Source organism: Pygocentrus nattereri, chromosome 18 (assembly GCF_015220715.1).
Source record: "Pygocentrus nattereri isolate fPygNat1 chromosome 18, fPygNat1.pri, whole genome shotgun sequence".
Classification (NCBI taxonomy): domain Eukaryota; kingdom Metazoa; phylum Chordata; class Actinopteri; order Characiformes; family Serrasalmidae; genus Pygocentrus; species Pygocentrus nattereri.
Window position 1 is genome coordinate 11,302,910 of NC_051228.1, and position 19,424 is coordinate 11,322,333.

Sequence of the window (19,424 nt, forward strand, 5' to 3'; positions counted from 1 at the left end):
TTTTAGAGAAACTTAACAAATTCGTTTCTGGTGGTGATGGCCAGTGAACCTACATGTGTGTTCTGATAGTGTAAAAAATGTTTTCTTTGTGTACTCACACTTCATTTCAGTAAATCAGTATATATGGACTTTAGTACCATAAACGTTGACTTTTTTTTCACCTCCATTTTGCTAGCCTACACATCTCCACTCATATTGGGGATGTGGTTGTTTGTGTGTGTTTAAAACAGGCTAAAATTACACAGTATATGTTTGGTGGCAGTTTCAGTTAACATTTAAAGTGATGAGGGGCCTTTTGTCTGAGTGTCATAGCATCAGCAACGCCTCTCTGTGCAAAACCTTTTTCGCTGCCGGCTTGAGTCATTTGTCCATTAGCATGGCAGTGTACACCAGGCTTGCATCACAGGGTACCAGGTGGTTTTGGATGGTTGTATCGGTGCATTTCATGAGGTCAAGAATGAGTAAATAAGCACACTATCGGGTTGATACCGATACCAATATATTTATAGATGCACCCCTGTTTTTATTTAATATTCAACGATCAGAAGTGTTTTTGTTTTTTTAAGAGGCCTGTTAAATACTTCTAACTAACATAAACTGATACAGCTTAGAATATTCCAGTAACTAACATTAGTAATGTAACATGATGAGCTTTAGTGATGTTTGTGAGGTCATTCTGACATGGCAGTGTGAACTGCGTGTCCTCAGGGAGTAATTCAGAGTTGGCTTCCTGTTCACCAGCAGCAGTCACGTTCTGAAACCTGTAAGAAGCTAACTTCAGCTTTATCTATTTCCTCACTCTTCTGCTGTTTCAGAATCAACGCCAGCTTGTTTTTTTTTATGGTTGAATGTGTTGTTTGTGGCCACTGCATGTTCCCTGACTTTACATCTCTTTTGAACTTTTAGCCATAGTTGATACCTGTGTGTCTTACAAGTGAACTGCTGCCCTTTTCAGGTTAAGTCATTAACTTATTCTATGCGGGATGTCACTTGGAAAATGTAAAGGAAATCGGCAGCATTAATACTTATTATTTTTCAGTGTTGACAGTATTAATAATGTCAAATAATTGTTTCAGCCCCAGTAGAGAGTGTTACTGAAGGCCTATTGAATGTCTAAAGAAGGTGTTCAGTTGAAAGTGCCTCAAAAGCTCAAATTTCTATGATTTCTGCGGCACTCTTTTAGAAATTGAAAGGCTTTTTGGGGAGAGTGTTAAACCTTTTGTCCATAGCCATGATACAATAAAGAATTTGTAGTACACAGCTGTGGAAATTTGTTTTTTATTCATTTTTGTCTGAATGTATTCTGTTGACAATGGCCCTCTTATGTCAGCTCAGGTTTTTTGCTATTGCAGAGATCAGTTTTTAGAAATGTATCAAACCCTTCATTTTGACACATTTGTTCTGTCTCTTGATTGCTGTATTGACGTTCTTTGGTCTCAATGTTAATCGGATCATATGCCTCGTCTAAAATCCACTTCAGCCCCTTTGTTATTTTTCTTGTGCTGTGCTAATGATGCATTGGCACACAGCTGGCAAAGAAAGAGCCTAGCTGCTAATTATCATCTGCTTTAATGGGGAGCTGTGATTCTTGTATGGATCTTTGGCTGCTGATATAAATACCTCCAAATGAAAGCTGATATACACTTTAACATAGTTATAGGTTAGTAATCAATTCAATACAGAGCCAGAAATATAACTGTCCAATTTATATATCAGTATGGGCAACATGTGTAGTGTATAACATTACGGAAATTTGGCAAACTATAACATAGCATTACAATGTTCTTACATAACATTAACACAACTTGTAGCTGGTATGTTTCTAATTCTGTCTTTCTGTCTCACAGCAACGCTCCACTGTGGCCTCCATGATGCACAGACAAGAGACAGTAGAGTGCCTGAAGAAGTTCAACGCGAGGAGGAAACTGAAGGTCTGAGAGTCTCTACTGAAACAGATAATAGGGATTGGATTTAATAGGGATTAGGGGTGGGAATCTCTAAGGACCTAATGATTTCAATTCAGATGTATGCAATCATGAAACAATTTCAGTGCGTCTTTATTTCTATTTCTCTATAGCCTACATTATGATCTGTCCCATGTTTTTCATTAGCGTCATCTTAAGTGAATTTGTATGTAGCCTACACTCTGCATGTTTGTTAAGTCTGAAGGCTACACACGAATGTTTACTGTGGTTTTGACCTTTTATTTAATATACATGAAGATTATGCCCAATTTGACAACATACATGCTTGCATTAGTGAAACCCTGCATAGTTTTCTATGACACCTCATCTAAGACAGGCTGTGCCAAAGTATCCTATTTTATAATGTATCTGAATGAGCATGAGTTGATTTTACAGTAGAAGAAAGACAGAGGCAATATACAAATTCAGTTCCAGTAATCACCTTTTTAGGTGTCAGCATTTGCCAAAAAAATCTCTTTTATTTTCAAAAAACAGGAGGAGAAATCAGTAGATTTTTGTTTTGGAGGTTGCCTCTTCTGACGAGCCAAAGAGTTAACAGAGCTAACTGGTAAAATGCAGGATACTGATAAAGACTCATTGTCTTCTTACACGTGGACGATGTATCATAGTGGCGTCAGAGGAGTATATTTTCACTGTTTCTGGGTCAAACTAATATCAGCTAGCCTAGTTAGTGATAAAGCTATGTGATTCCCTGATAAAATGAAATTAATGCCCGAACAGTGAATTCAGTTCTGGAATACCAGCACCTCAAGCAGTTATCCAAGGACTATTTGCGCATATCCCTACTAGGCGATGCATCTAAGAATCTATTATTTTTATCTTTCTAATAACATTTTTTTGCTATTCAAGTATTTGTATTTTCAAATGCTGTTCAAAAATTTGAATAGTAACGTTTTTGTGTTGTTAGGAATAAAAGCAAAAGACTGATGGGTTAACATTTGTTTATTGCATGCAGCTTGCATATGAGCGACCTGATCATTTAATAATTTAGGCATTTATATGTTATTAAATGTGTTTTATTTGTGATTTAACATATAATCCTTGCTGCCCTTACTTGGAATCACACAATTTACACTGTACAAGTTTATCTTTTTGCATAAGAAATTTTCCTCTTATATGTTACTTAAAGAGAAGCGCAGTGTCAGCTGCTGTCTTCCCACCATTCTCTGTGGATTGACTTGACATACATAGTACAAAACGTGCATGTAATGCAAAATTTATCTGCATATTGTTTAAATGCCAGTTTCTTCAGAGCTTCCGCCAGCATATGTCTGTAACCCATTGTTCTATGACCTATTTGTCCTTAGGGTGCCATTCTCACCACCATGCTAGTGTCTCGGAACTTCTCTGGTAAGTAAACACCAACCCTGCAGCCTGTAAGCCTCAACCAGGAGTGTTTTGTTTGTGCTTTTCTATGGCAAAACTGCCTAAATCCAAGAGAAGAAGTCAAGAGCTCCCCTCTCAGGATTACTGGTACTATTGACAACCGTTATTTCTTTTGTCCCAATAAACACCACTGTGCAAAAGTCTTTTTCAATGTTGTTGAAAACTATTTCAGTAAAAGGTGTGTTTTTCTTCTTGCAAATGCACTGTAAAACTTAAGAAGGATAAATATAGTTAATCATGAATGCATTAGAAATTAACTAGAATTTCTTGTTTAAGTTGATATTTGCTGAGCTGGTTGGAAGAACACAGGTTTGGTTCCTCTTCTCTTTGTTCCAGCTTTAGCGACTGCATGGAGTTATTCAATTCCATCAGCTGTACACCTCATTTAACATAATAAAGTATTGATCAGCTGAACTATTGTAACTACAAATTCAATACTGCCTAATCACTGCATCATTTGTTCTGAGACCTGCGCTGACTGCTCTGAGACCTCCCTCTAGCTGTGATTGGCTTTTGTTTTACGACCTCCCCCTTGACTTCTAGTTGTCCTAATCACTCTGTAATTCGTTGTGAGACTTCCCCCTGATTGTGATTGGTCCTAATTGTTGTGAGATCTCCCCTAATTCTGATTGGTCCTAATCACCACCTAATTTGTTCCGAGACCTCCCCCTGACTACGATTGGTCATAATGACTGCATTGTTTGTTGTGAGACCTCCCCCTGACTGTGATTGGTCATAATGACTGCTTTGCTTGTTCTGAGACCTCCTCCTGACTGTATTGGTCCTAATCACTACATTGTTCATTCTGAGTCCTTTCCCTTACTGTTCTAAGACCTCCCCACAACTAACCACTGTGTCATTTGTTTTGGGACCACCTGACTGCACTTAGCCCTACTCACGGTGTTGTTTTTTTGGCCCCCCTCTGACTGCATTTCATCCTAATCACTGCATCGTTTGTTGTGGCACCTTCCTCGTGCCATTGGTCCTGATCACTATGCTGCTTGTTCTGAGATCTCCCTATCTGAGATTGGTCCTTATCACAGCGTTGTTTGTTTTGAGACCACCCCGTGACTTTGATAGGTCTTGTTCATCACGTTGTTTGTTGCGAGACCTCCTCCTGACTGTCAGGGGTCCTGTTCACAGTGGCATTTTGTTCACATGTCACATGGGTGCCTGTGAAGCAGGCCTGTGGTGGTGCCGAGTGTCAGATAGACGCACACTGAGTTCTTTTTGAGTATACTTAGGACATGCTTTCATCGTTCGCAGTGCACTGCCAGTTTTACTGCTCAGATAAATAGCTTTCAGCATCATTTTCTCAAGTGGCTCAAGACTTTTGCACAGTAGTGTAGAAGCAAAGCGTGCGTCACACTCATAAAAATGCTTTTTCTTAGCAGTAGGTGCCATTAGAGAATTGAGATTGAGGACATAGCTCAGCGAGAGTGACAGACTGCTACTCTAGATTTGGATGAACATTGCAGAGGGAGGCCCAGTGTGTGTGTGTGTGTGTGTGTGTGTGTGTGTGTGTGTGTGTTTGCGTATGTGTCCGCGTATGTGTCCGTCCAGGAAGTTCAGTAAGCTCAGACGCCGCGTCTGGGAAAGCAGTCGTCTTTGGGTGTATGCCTCTGTGGCAGAATGTGCGCGGTTTACTGGCATTTATTATAACGTGATTTCTGTCTGCTCTAATGAAGCATCTGCTCCTTCACACACTCCCGCCATACACTCACATCTCACACTTTCACACACTCACAGTCTTAACAGCAGGTCGGTGGGCGGCAGAGACAGTGCGCCTGTTCTAGGAAGCTTTACATGAACTCGGCTCTCTCTCTCTCTTTCTCTCTCTCTCTCTCTCTCTCTCTCCTTTTTTAACACTCTTTCCTTCCTCTCTTATTTTCTTTTTCTATCCCTTCCCTCTTTATCCTCTTCTTTCTCTCTCCCTATCTTCCTCTCTCCTTCTTTTTTCCCTCTCTCTATCCACCTTCCACCTTTTCCCTTCCTCTCTCTCTGCCTATCTCTGTTTCGCTTTCTCCCTCTCTCTCTCACTTTTTCTTTTCTTCCCCCTCTCTTTCCCTTACTCACTCACCTCTCTCACTTTTCCTTTTTCTTTCTTTCTCCTACCCTGTTTTCTTTCTCCTTCTTTCTGTCTATCCCACCTTTTCCTTTTCTCTCTGTTTCCTTTTTCTCTTCTCTGTCTTTCTCTTTTCTCTCTCTATCTCTTTCACTCTTTCTTCCATTCTTCTCCATTCCCCCCTCTTGTTTTTTCACTGTCATTCTCACTGTCTCTCTCTCTGCTCTCTCTTCCTCACTCAGTCTTTCTTAGTGTCCTTCTCACACTCATTGTCGCTGTCCCTGAATTTCTTTCTCTCCTTCTTCTTTCTCTGTCTCATTTACACACCTTCTCCCTCTGTCTCTCCACTTCTTCTGTCTCATTTGCCTCATTCTGTCTCCCTCCCCTTTCTATCTCTCTTCTTTCCCTTCTTCTCACCCTTTCATACTCCCTCTTTCTCTCACCCTCTTCTCTCTTTCTCTCCCACTCTCACTCTTCCTATCTCTTCTTCTCCCTTTACCTCTCCTTCTCTTCCTTTTTTCTTCTTTTCTCTTTCTATTTTTGTCCCTCTTTGACTCTGCATGCCTGAATCTCTGTCTTTCTCTCTCCCACTTTCTCTCTCTCAGCTCTTCATCGACTCTCGTCCTGCCACTCTTAGTTCTCTCCATCCCTATCTCCTCATCCCTCCCTTTCTGTGCTCTCATTACTGTAATTACCTCATCCTGCGGGGTGAGTCAGCAGGAGCGGAGGTGGAGGAGTGTCCGAGCGTCACTCACACACACACACACACACACACAGAAACACACACACACACACACACACTCAATCCTGAATTCAGCGCTTCTCTTCAGTTCAGCCTATTGCAGTCACAACTTTAGTTAAACATATTTCATACGGGGATAGTAAGTCCTGAAATTCCAGCCCACGTTTAGGGCGGCACCATTTATATATTGTTAGAGAAGGAAGTGGGTCTAGTATGCTGTAGCCATGTGTCTGATGCTGATAGCAAAAACATGATGAGAAAATTAGCCATTTTTTTGTATCACTGTGATAGGGATGACAGGAACTAATGTCACTAAGCACCACGCACACACTCTCTTCTAGGAGCGGTGCACTCAAATCGTCGGGCATTGCAGACGGCAGCATCTTATCCAGTTTAACCCCTTAAACTCTAAGGGTCCGTATATTGACTCACTGTTCAGTTCCTTACTCTGATATTTAAATACCTTACAGAATAGTGACTGAATGATTTATAGAAGCTGCTGAATAAAAATAAGGTCTGAAGATTAATAGCCGAGGGTTCAAGGGGTTAACCTTCTACATGCTAACAGACTCATCTTCTCTCCTCCCTCCCTGCCTCTTGCTTTCTCCCTTCTCTCTCTCTCTCTCTCTCTCTCTCTCTCTCTCTCTCTCTCTCTCTCTCTCCGTCTCTCTCTCTCTCTCTCTCTATACCGCACTCCCTCTCTCTCTCTCTCTCTCTCTCTCCCTCCCTCCCTCTCTCTCTCTTTTTCTCTCTCTCTCTGCGGCGTATGTTTGTTCTGGGTGTGTGTGCGCGTTTCTGGTAGTGGGCCGGCAGACCACAGCACCGGCCACAGTCTCAGCAGCCGCGGCAGCTGCTGCAGCTGCAGCCGGCACTACCGCCGGCCTGGTGGAACAAGGTAGCCTTCCCCATGCCCCTCAGAGGACTCTGCACCTCTTTCTCTCTCTTTTTCTGTCCCCTCCTTACTCTGTCCCTGTCTCTCCCATTTGTGTGTCAGAGCTCACATTTTAGCATGGAACCTAGCATGTCACGATTACAGCTTGTCTTATAGCCACTTGTGCACTGTGGACAGAAACATTTGGCTGACCATTTGGAACAGTATGTATATTTAGGGATGTCCTGAATGAGTCTTTTGGCCATCAGTCCCGATCTGAATATCTGTTGATGCCATCTCTGCCTGTTATTTGCATTACTACAAGTTGCAAACTTTATATTTAAACTTCTTGTTAACTCCTAATCCCTTCTAAGGCTGAAGCAAAAAAGTGTCTATTTCGACCGTTTAATCAAATAGATGATGTATATATACAGGTGTGGGGCCATTGTTTCCAGCACTATCAATGCTTTCTGTTTTTACTGGTGATATATATTGCTGTCTAGCTGTATAAAGCCATATCACACTCCTAACATTTCTAAAATATCACCAGTTTTCAGTACTCATCTTTAAGAAAATGTTTTCAAATGTGCTGTCTTTCAACAGACCCATGGGTCTGTGCTAGCACTATGCTAAAGCTAAATTGCTTTGATAATATGAATGATTCAGCAGCAGACCATTCTGCCTTAGAAGGTTAAAGGCTTTTTCATAGATTTTGGCAGGTGTTAGCTAAAGCTAACTGTTTTGGAACGTAACAGCCAAAACCAATCCTCGTGTTAGCTTAGTTTTAGTTCTCACAAAGGAAATGATATATGAGGGGACGCTAACACCGCTAAGGGCACAGATGTGTTAACATAAGCTAGCCAGCTAATGTTGCTCTTGTGGAAATTAGCCCCTCGGAACCCAAAACCCACTTCAGATATGTTATAGTGTTGGGCAGTATTTTTAGGCAGAGCTACAGAATAAGGTAGCTGACTTAGTTTATGGGCATCTACATTGATGTTAGCAATTTAGCTCTGTCTTGGCTTTGTCCAGCACTTTAAAGCAACACTGTTCTTCAACCTTTCTTTTTAGCAGTTTTATTATTTTCTCCAACATTATTTTTTCAAAGAAGTAACCAGCCATCACAGTGGGTCTTAAAACAGGTTTGTAGCTAGCTAGCTATATAAAGCTAGGGCAAGCTGCGGCTTCCCACGATGTGCTGTGCAAGTGCAACATTATTGGCAGGCAGGCAGAAACACAGTTAGAAGTTGGAAGTTTGTTTCGTCTCCTCAGCACATTGTAAAATAGTCTTAAGTAAGGATTGGAATTTGATCAGGCTTAATATAGATGATACAGCATCATTAAATCATGGCCTAATACTTGCAGCTCTGCTCGGGACATCTCTAGTTATATTTATTATAGTTCATCATTCAGTGTTTCTCTGCATCACTCTGTCCCACCACTCTTTCTCTTTTTCTTGATTTTCCCCGTCTCTTTTTTTCCTGCTTCTCTATATCTCGTTATGTCTTTCCTCAATCTGTTTCCTTCTCCCTTCCTGTCCTTCTCCACTACACGCTCTGTCTTTCCCCTCATCTTCTTGTTCTGTTCTGTAAGTTGTTTTGTCAGTAGTCAGCATGTTCTATCCTGTTGCACTAGCTGCCACCACCTACCCTTCTTTGCTGCCCTTTCACTGCTCCCATCTTCCAGCTGTGCTCCCTTTCAGACTGTCCCTTTTTCTCCTCGATTCTCTCATTCTTTTCACCCTCTTTTCCTCCTCATTTCTTCTCATTCTCTCTCTTTCTGCACTCTCTTTTGCTCTCTCTATCAGGTTCCTTGTCACTTCTTTCCTGATAGGTCTCTCTCCCACCCCCCCAGTGCTCCTGTGCCTGCTGATTTGCTGAATGCTGCACGGGGGCTGCATGCATGTATTGCGATGCTGAAGATGGCCCAGATCGCATTGCATGAACGAATGAGAAGACTTTAATCTTTGCATTAAGGAAAGGGGGTTCAATGTCAGTGAAGCGGGGCGAAATGCTGTATCCCTGTTTGGGTATCAGTTGATTGGTCCTGTGTTTTAGAACATGGTTAAGATTCCCTTACCAGTGAAGTTGAATGCTGTACATTCAGAGTCTGTGGTGTCATCAGAGTTAGGCTGACTCTACGACCATAATCTTTTTAAATGAAATCTGTGAATATTGGCATGGACACAGTTGACCTAGGCCTACTCCACCCGCATATGTGTACAGAGCATTGGTAAAAATCCCATTCAACCTAATGAGAAATTGAAACTTTCAGTTTAAAGTTTTCAGTTCAAAATGCTATGCTGAACTCCCTTAGATGGGAGTCTGGGTCAAATCTTGAGTATTTGAGGTGTAAGTTGAGTTGAGCCTTGAGTCAGGTCTTGAGGTCTTGAATCAAGTCTTGAGTTTCAGAAGTGCAAGTCCAAATCAAGTCTTGTCAAGTCTACATCTTACAGAACAGAACAAATAGTCTTCAGTCTCTGAGGTGTGAGTTTGAGTTGAATCTTGAGTCTCTGAGGCGCAAGTCCTAGTCAGTGCTAAGTCTCAAGTGTCTGACATGTGAGTCCTAGTTAAGTCCTGAGTGTCTGAGATGTGAGTTTGAGTTAAGTCTCAAGTCTCTGAGGTGTGAGATCGAGTCAAGTCTTGAGTCTCTGAGGAGCAAGCCTGAGTCAAATCTTCAGTCTTGTCAGAGTTGAGTCCCAAGTCAAGAATCTAAATTATGTCTTGAGTCTTTTTAGGTGATTTGCAAGATCAAGTTGCGAGTCAGTAAGTAGGGGGGTAAGTCTGGGTCAAGTTCCCAGTCAGTCAACATGTGATTCATAGGCTACTTGAATCAACATCTCTGTTAGTAACACACTAAGTGTCTACAAAAACTTCATTCTATGCTACAATTTCTTGTGTGATTGAATGGAATTTTTACTAGCTATTTGTAAGGCTTGTCCAACCTTGCATAGCATTTTTTGAGTGGATTAAGTCTTTCAGTAAAATTCACTGTGGTAAGGACCAGATCTGCTGACTTAGTTTAGTCATATTACACTTTGGAAACCTACAAGTCATGCCGTTAATTGATTGTAGGTTCTCTTTATTGTACATTTTTACCAATGCCCATGCTATTACTGATGCAGCCTACTAGTTCAGTTTGCCTTTTACTCTATTTGTCTTGCTGTGGCCTTGGCTCAGGTGTTTTCTTCTGCTCAAAGTTGTGACTGACTTTCTTTCCTCTCCAGCTTTTGTTGAACTCTCCATACAGTGTCTTTGTCCTTGTGCGTCTCTGTGCGTTTATTTGTGGGTCTGAGGTTTATTTGGGCAAGCGGTCAAATTTGATACCACCCCTCCTCCCCAGGTGCCGCTGAAACAGTGAAAGGCGGATCCAGAATTCAAAGGACCTGATTAGGCATTTGTGGTCAAAGTATTCCTTTTAAATAGTGTAGTGTTATAGTTCCACTCACCTGTGGTCAAATTCAAGCTGACTCAAGCTCTCTCTGGTCAGCGTGCATTTGAACCCCCTGCCCTCTGTCAACGACCAAAGGTCTTCCACACGCACCTTTTTTGTTTTTATTATCTCTCTCTCTTAATCCACTCTCTCCTAATCTCTCTCCCTCTCTGCCTCATCTTCCTCTCCGCTCTCTAAAACTTGTGCCAAGGTAAGGATTCTCTCTCTCTTCCTTTCTTCTTCTCTCTCTGACCCCCTCTCTTTCTCTCTGTATCAGCATCTGTAGCTCTGTAAGAACGATACATCAGCCACTTTTTTTACATTCTTTACACTGTTGCCATGGCAGTGACTTGGCGACGGTGACACAGATAAGGGGGTTCGTTCAGTCATCTCATTTACTCGATTATAAGCTAATGTAACTCATTCATCATCCAAAAGCTGGACATTGTGTCATTTTGATGAATAATGAGTATATGATATCACCTGCACCTCCACCTCCAGTTTTTACTACTGCAAGAGTGTGTGTGTGTGGGGGGTGGGGGGTGGGGGGGGGGGTGTTTGCGTGTGTGTGTGTGTGTGTGTGTGTGTGTGTGTGTGAGAGAGAGAGAGAGAGAGAGAGAGAAAGCTAGTAAGCCTGTGCTTGTAAGAAGTGTGTAGACTTGGGGTGTTACAGAATACAAGAATTCAGAATACAAGTCCATGTTATATTTTGAAATGGACTGTATTCCAAATACAGTCATTTTTATGTTTTTTGGAGAATAGTTTTTAACAATAAATAAAATAACATACAGCTTTTAAAAGACATACCAACAATGCTTCATTATTAATTACATCCAATTCCATTATCATTGGCACCCTTGGTAAAGAAAGATGATAAAAATGTCTTAGTGGTTATTTTATTTCTTTTTATTGCTGTTACCAAACTAAATCACTCAAAGTCAACTTTAATTTCTTCTTTTACTGTTAAACTATATTCCTGTCTGTAAAGAAACAAAAACTATTATACGTTTTTTTTTAACAAAACCACATGAGACATGGTTATTAACATCCTTACAAATTCTTATAAACATTATTATGAGCACCTTAGCTTTCAGAAACTCTTAAGCAGCCATCCATGTTTCAGTGGATTTAGGTATGAATTGAAAGAGGTCAAATTCCCTTAATCGTTCATCAATGTGGTGAATGTTAGAAAATACATGGGAAATAAGAAAAAACCTTATGTACCATTACCTTATGTAAAATTAGTTGCTACAAAAAATTGCTACTTGCTTGAAAGCGCGTATCCAATGTTAAAGCAATAGGCAGGAGCTGTTTGAACATACCTGGAAAAGGACGTAAGGGTGTTTTGCTGCCATGCAGTGATGAGGATGGCTAGAGTGGCCCAAATGTCTCCAAGGGTCTTGGTTGGAGATTTGCAGATGATAATAGCATTTTGATAGCATCTACAATTACATGCCAACCAACCATTACAAAAGCAGTCCATGCCAACAGACTATTTGGAAGACATGCCAGACAAAAGTTTTTCCTTCAGTTAAGCATAACCTTAGAGTAAAGTTCAACAAAACTTCAGTTTAGTGCTGGAACTGGGTTCTATAGTCAGAGGAGGCAAATAAAGCTTTTTGGAAACAATTGTTTGAGGTGGGTTTGGGAGAAAACAAAGGATGATTGTACAGATACTAACCATTTAAGAATAGTGAGGTATCTGTGATGTTTTAGGGCTGTTTTTTTCCCCCAAAGGTCCTGGGAACCTTGTTAGAACATATGGACTCCATGAAGTACCAGAAGATTTTCACTGAAATTGTGGCTGCTGCTGCCAAAGAGCTAAAACTGGGTCATGGTTGGATCTTCCAACAAGATGGTGATCCAAAACAAATCCATTTCAGTGTGAGGTTGAGCTGATTAACCAAAAAACCCACAAAGGGTTTTTTTTATTACCTTTTTTACTCAGACTCACCAAGGGTGCCAATAATTAAGGAGCTGACTATGTACAAAATTGGGCTTATACAAAAGTGACAGAGAGAATATGTTTGTGTGTGCAGTGCTGTGCAAAAACAGTTTATCTGGGGAGTGAGTATGTTTTGCTTGTGAGAAACATTATATAACATGAAAATGAATACAAATAAACAGCAGTAGTAAAATAATTTTTTTTAAAGAAAATTTATTGATAATTTTTTTATTTTGACCAAAACACTACCTATTGATTTAATGTTAATTCATGTTTCTTTCTAGCACTTGTCCTTCAAATACATGTGTACGGCCTGTTCAAATACCTTTGCTTAAAATTTTCTCAGGTGACGCAACTGTTTTGCACACTACTGTGCCCTTTTGCACACTCCTGCATGTGCAGTTGAGCCTGTCCCTGAGTGTGCATGCCCCCTCTGCCCCTCCCAGAGGGCAGAGAAGCCCCCCTTCCTGTAATCTACCTGTGTTAGGGATTTTCTCCTGTGGCCACTGTGCTGCCTGCTGCCCTCCATCCGCTCTGCTCTTTACCCACACGCTGTTTAAAAGCCCCTTTAATCCTCTGTGAGGAGAGACAGTGGCCGAGCCGGACCCAGCAGTGCTCTGTCCACCGTCCCGGCATTTCGGCTGGTTTGCTGGTTATGGTGGCTGCTGCTCTCTCTCTTTTCTGCACCCATGTTTACCCTCCCTCTCTCTCCCTCCGCAGCAGCCAAGAGCCTGCTCAACAAGAAGGCTGATGTCAAGGTAAGGCCGATTTCACTTCCTAGCTCTACTGTACACATTTCTTACTTGTCTTTATCTCTCTTGGTCTCTTGTTTTCACTCTATATTCTCTCTGTTTACGCGTTGCTGCTCTTCAGCGCCAAAGCTTTCCCCCAATATAATAAACAAATCTTGTCCTTTCCCTGTAGATCCTTAGTCTCTGTTGAATTAGTGTTTAAAACTTGGATTTCTAGCATCTGTTTGTCAATCATCAGTGCAGTGTTTGTGCATTTTCTCCTGTTGTCTGCTTTTTAGGCCTGTCACAATTATTACACAGTTATTTAGCTTTTACAGTCATAAGTTTACATTACAACAGACAGAATGTGATTGGGTGCATTATCATCACTTGGATTAAGACAAACACATGCAAACAAAACATAATAGAAAACTTCTGTTGAAACCAGAAAAAGTTCTTATTTTGGTAACACTGGATGGTGCACTGTAGTTTCTTTGTAAATGCAAAGTTGGCCGTTAAGTAACATTCAGCTAAATACCCATTATATTCAACTGAACCTCAAGTTTAGTGTGAAAGAATGTATTAATTGTAACCCTAAACCTAACAACAATCTCAAGGTAAAACCTACATGTACTCCTAACCCTGAACATAACGCTGTTGGTAATCAACTGAACATCACCAGAAAGTGTGTTAATGATTTAAGTCTCTGTAAAGCATCTATAGGGGACCATTCAAATAAAGTGTGACCCTTATTTCTGGTGTTATAACATATCTAGGAGGTGGTGAGTAATGTTTGTGTATTTGATCTTGAACTGTTTCTGTCATTAGGTGGGAGCTAGGTAATAAATAGAAAGCAAGATAGCAGATCACCCAATTTTATCACTTTAGTCTTGCATGGCAGTTCATTATGGGCTAAAAGTTCTTTTTTTATTGTGACAGGCCTACTGTCTTTTGTGGCCACGTTAGTCAGTGTGTTTGCGTTTATGTAAGCTTGGACTGGCTAAGTTAGTTGCCACTTGTCAGACTGGTGGAGTCCAAGTAAAATTCAAAATAAAACACTCTTATTTGACTTTTTTTGTTGTTTGCTCACTTTTGACCTCATTTCAGACCAAATAATGCTTGAAATTTGCCCAAAAACCACATGCCATATGCCAGTGGCTGTCACTAATCCCTCATCCATGCTTCTAGCTATGGTGCCATAACTGTCACTTGCATCGAGAATATGAGCAGATGTTGACCCCTGCACTCCAGCAAACTGTGAGATGCGCTCAGTGAGGATTCATTTGGGCTGATAGCACATAATCCCCTCCCTTTCGCCTTGGCTGTGCTGCAGAATTAGACATGAGCCTCTCCTCCGCTCTATGCCAGTGATTGGATGGCGAGTAATCTGGAAAATAATCCTCTCCAGTCGCACATTCCTCATTCGGAGCATTAATCATACTTTACATAATCTGGTAGCATGCCGACAGTAAAAAGCACTCAGAGGTGAATTCGGTGACGTTTATCCGTCCCCCCCGCCCTCCCTGATGGCTTATTTCTGTAATGTGGTGCACTAAATAGCTGTTTTGAATTCGACTGCTTCTGACATTTCAGAAGCTTTCCTTTTTTTTCGTGAAAAATAAATCAATTAAAAGATCCAGATTATTTCCTAATTTCCTAATAATCTCTTAGTGATTGGATAATTGTGGTGAAAAACTACACAAGTTACATTTCATCTGATTCCAATTGTAGCTGATCAGCCAAGAATAGACAAACACTTGCCTCAGATGACAAAAGAAGAGACCCAAATCAGGCTTAAATATGACTGCTACAGCTTTTTTGGTGTGGGAATTGCTTTTGTCAGATTTTATAGGAAACAGTATGTCAGCATCAAAAACCATAAAAAAGTGTATTTGGGATTCCTTTTCAACTCGCCTTGGTCGGACACATGGATATCTTGGCTGATGGACAACATTTGGTGTAAATTGTGTGAATTAGTTTTTGTTGGTCAAACTATAGCTTTAAATATGATATTTTTATACCTGCTTGGTGTGTTTTTCTTTCTTTCTTTCTTTCTTTCTTTCTTTCTTTCTTGCTCCCTTTTACCCCTCTTTGTAGAGGAGAGCAGGCAACAGTCTATCACTTTTGGTTTTGTCCAAATAGCAATAAAAATATTTGCACAAGTTTAGAAGCTTTTATATACACGCACCCTACCCAGCATGTACTGTATGTGGGCAGCTCATCCAAAAGCATAATATCACAGGTACAGTTAGTGATAGGGTGAGATTCTAGCTATAAGAGCTTCTAAAAAGTCACAGTTGATTTAATCTAGTTCTGTGTTATTTGAACCAGATGACCTTTCCAAGCTAAATACATGAAAGTATATTCAATAGAATCAATATGCTTAGTTAAAGAGGCTTTGTCAAATATTACATTATTTTTATACAAACTAGAAGACAAAATATCCATCCATCATCATTGACTGCTAGTCCAGACTGGGTCGCGGTAGCAGTTGGGAGAGCAGAGAATCCCAGATGACCCTGTCCCCCAAACTTCCTCCAGCTCATTCCCGGGGACCCCAAACCGCTCCCAGGCCAACTTGGAGACATAATCCCTCCAGCGGGTCCTAGGACGACCCCGGGGTCTTGTCCCAGTAGGCCGTGCCTGGAACACCCCCACCGGGAGGCGTCCAGGGGGCATCCAGATCAGATGCCCGAACCACCTCAGCTGGCTCCTCTCAATGCGGAGGAGTAGCGGCTCTACTCTGAGCCCCGGATGACCGAGCTCCTCACTCTATCACATAGCGTGTAGCCCACCACCCGACGAAGAAAGCTCATTTCCGCCGCTTGTATTCGCGATCTCGTTCTTTCGGTCCTTACCCACAGCTCATGACCATAGGTGAGGGTTTGGATGTAGATCAACCAGTAAACAGAGAGCTTTGCCTTTTGGATCAACTCCCTCTTCACCACTACAGTCCGATACAGTGACCGCATTACTGCTGCCGCCTGTCCCAGTTTATGGCCGATCCCACGATCCCTCTTCCCATCACTCATGAACAAGACCCCAAGATACTTAAACTCCTCCACCTGGGGCAGGTCCTTTCCCCTTACCTGGAGCGGGCATCCTTTTCTGGGCCAAGACCATGGACTCAGACTTGGAGGTGCTGATCCGCATACCAACCGCACACACCTCCACGCGAGCGCTGGAGGCATCCATGTGATTCTGCCAAAAGAACAACATCAGTGAAAGAGTCTGACTTAATGCCGAGTATACGGACACAGCTCTCACTGCGGGAGTACAGAGATTGGATAGCCCGGAGTAGTAGCCCGGGCACCCCATACTCCCGGAGGACCTCCCACAAGATATCTCGGGGAACATGGTCATAAGCCTTCTCCAAGTCCACAAAACACATGTAGACTGGGTTGGCAAACTCCCATGCCCCTCAACAATCTGTGAGAGGGTGAAAAGCTGATCCATTGTTCCACAGCCGGGACGGAATCCACATTGTTCCTCCTCAATCTGAGGTACAACTATTGGTCGGAGTCTCCTTTCCAGCACCTTTGCATAGACTTTCCCAGGGAGGCTGAGCAGTGTGATACCCAGATAATTGGCACACACCCTCCGGTCCCCCTTTTTAAAAATAGGGACCACCACCCCAGTCTGCCAGTCCAAGGGTACTGTTCCTGAGGTCCATGCAATATTGCAGAGGCGTGTTAGCCATGATAGCCCGACAAAATCCAGAGCCTTAAGCATTTCTGGACAAATCTCATCCACCCCCGGTGCCTTGCCACTGAGGAGCTTACCAACTACCTCAGTGACCTCCACCAGGGAAATGGAACTTGACACCCCAGAAGCCTCTGGCCCTGACCTGTGAGGGAGGCACATCTCCCAGATTAAGAAGTTCCTCAAAGTGCTCTTTCCACCGACCAACAATATCCTAATTCGAACTCAGAGTTTCTCCACCCTTGATGAATACAGCTTGGGCGCAGCCACCCCGACCACTCCTGAGTCACCGGACAGTTGTCCAGAACCTCTTTGAGGCCTTTTTCCAAGGCCTCACCAAACTCCTCCCACGCCCACAGGCTTTTGGCCACTGCTACGCCTGGCAGCTTCCACAATGGAGGTTTTGAACAGGGTCTGTTCAGATTCCATGTCCCCAAGCTCCTCTGGGACATGTGAAAAGCTCTCCCGGAGGTGGAAGTTGAAATCATTCCAAACAGGGGCCTCCGACAGTCCCCAGCACACTCTTAGTATTCGCTTGGGCCTACCAGATCTGACCATCAGTCTTCCCTGCCATCTGATCCAACTCACCACCAGATGGTGATCAGTTGACAGCTCAGCACCTCTCTTCACCCTAGTGTCCAGAACATATGGTCCCAAGTCAAATGAAACGACAACAAAGTTGATCATTGCCCTTTGACCCAAGGAGCTCTGGTACCATGTACACTTATTAACATCCTTGTGTTTGAACTTGGTGTTCGTTATGGACAATCCATGCCTACCACAGAAGTCCAATAACAATTCACCATTTAGATTTAGATCGGGCAGGCCATTCTTCCCAATCACGCCTCTCCAGGTCTCCCAGTCATTGCCAACGTGAGCATTGAAGTCTCCCAGTAGGACTATGGAGTCTGTAGTCTGTAGACGGGACCCTTTCCAGAACCCCGCCTACTTGCTCCAAGACGGCCTCCCTGCAATCTCCCACTGCCAATATGGCACTGCACCGCTCCCCCATGCTGGACCTTGCAGGTGGTGGGCCCACATGGCCTCCCCACGTTGCCTCTTCGGGCTGAGCCCGGCCAGGTTACGTGGGCTGCCGGCCACCAGACGCTCGCCGTGGAACACTACCCTCAGGCCTGGCTCCAAGGGTAGGTCCCAGTGACCCTTTCCCGGGCAGGGTACATGATTTCTTGTGCCCGATATGCATGGAGAACTTTGGGTCGTGTTAGTCTGGGTCTTCACTCCAGACCTGTTCGCCCTGGGAGACCCTACCAGGAGCATATTGCTCCCGATGACTTAGCTCTGAAGATCCCTAGACCACACAAGCCCTTACGCCACGACAAGGCCCGATCCAGGAAGGGGACAAAATATCAGCACAATAACATTGAAATAGATTTTTATTTAAATGACAGTACGGTACATTTCTGATTAACCTATGAGTGGATCGTTCTAAAAAGTGAACTGTTTCAACTTACAGAGAATACAGACTTTCTCTTGGGAGGCTCAGCTTTAACACCCTGTTAAAACTAACCCCACTATGTGGAGGCTGTTCTTTAGTCTGGCTGTGAATTGGTCATATGCTTCAAAGTGGTGGCACCAAGAGGGTGATCACAATAACATAGCTGTGACTTCTCTGACTTCCCTGTTTTCAAGCTAGATTAGTTTTACCTTGCAAGGTAGTGTAATTTCAGTGATTACTGAGGAAAAAGTATCTGTAGTCTGTTAAGTAATTATTCCAGACCGAACTACCTCCTATAATTCATAGCAATCCTGTTTGACATCACATCACAGTAACATAATAACCAGGTAATAAACAAAGACATTTCAGTGATTTCTTTTTTATGATGAGGCTAACTGCTAAAATTGAGCTTGATATAACTCAATTCCTTAATCCTCAAGTTGGTCTTCACCTATGCTGAAATGTGTTGGTGTTTATTAATTATTACTTTCATGTACCATATTTGCCTTTTAGCTGGATTGCATGTGATTGTTTGGAAGCGTGGCACCTGTTGCATAGCACTGATATGAACGTCTGCACGATAGTGATACTTGGGAAATTAGAATGATCATTTATTACATACATTACCAGGACACCTTTGGTAAAACTAATCCTGATCAATTATGGCTTTATGCACACAAATCAGAAAATTACAAAAAGAAGTTTTATGGTGCAAAAACAGCCTTCACTGTGAATGTGATGTCTGTCAGAGTGCTTTGATGATTCACAGACTCCACTAGGGGAATTCGAGAGGGTGACAAAAAACATATTAACTCCTTAAATGGCCAGCGAGTCCAAGGTTTTACTACTTACTTACTTTACACTTGCATAACCAAAGAGTAACTCAGAAAGTTTGCATTGTAGTCCTTGTAGTTACTGAATAATAAGCCTTAGCATGTAATAAGCCTGGAATTTTAAGGGGTAAACTACACAAAACTCAGTCCACTCTATCTCATGTCTTTCTCCCTCCCCACTGTTCTGTCTTTTTCTCCCTCTCTCTGCTTCCCTCCTTCTCTAGCCATTTCACTGCCTGACTGTAGCTGCATCTCATTCAGCTGAGCTTGCCGCCC

The 19,424-nt window shown here is 42.4% G+C and overlaps 1 protein-coding gene across 37 annotated transcripts in view; it reads left to right on the top strand.

The window, feature by feature from the left end:
• The window catches only part of LOC108441086 (calcium/calmodulin-dependent protein kinase type II subunit beta), a 96,573-nt gene that overhangs the window by 53,402 nt on the left and 23,747 nt on the right, over positions 1 to 19,424 (top strand). For 12 of the 37 annotated variants that reach the window (XM_037547110.1, XM_037547100.1, XM_037547125.1 and 9 more), the window contains exons 11-14: positions 1,848 to 1,931; positions 3,293 to 3,335; positions 6,981 to 7,073; positions 13,147 to 13,184. In XM_037547110.1, the coding sequence (XP_037403007.1) occupies positions 1,848 to 1,931; positions 3,293 to 3,335; positions 6,981 to 7,073; positions 13,147 to 13,184 (258 nt within the window). The remainder of the gene's footprint in view (positions 1 to 1,847; positions 1,932 to 3,292; positions 3,336 to 6,980; positions 7,074 to 13,146; positions 13,185 to 19,424) is intronic. The other 25 variants (XM_037547118.1, XM_037547108.1, XM_017720411.2 and 22 more) reach the window with 3 other exon arrangements.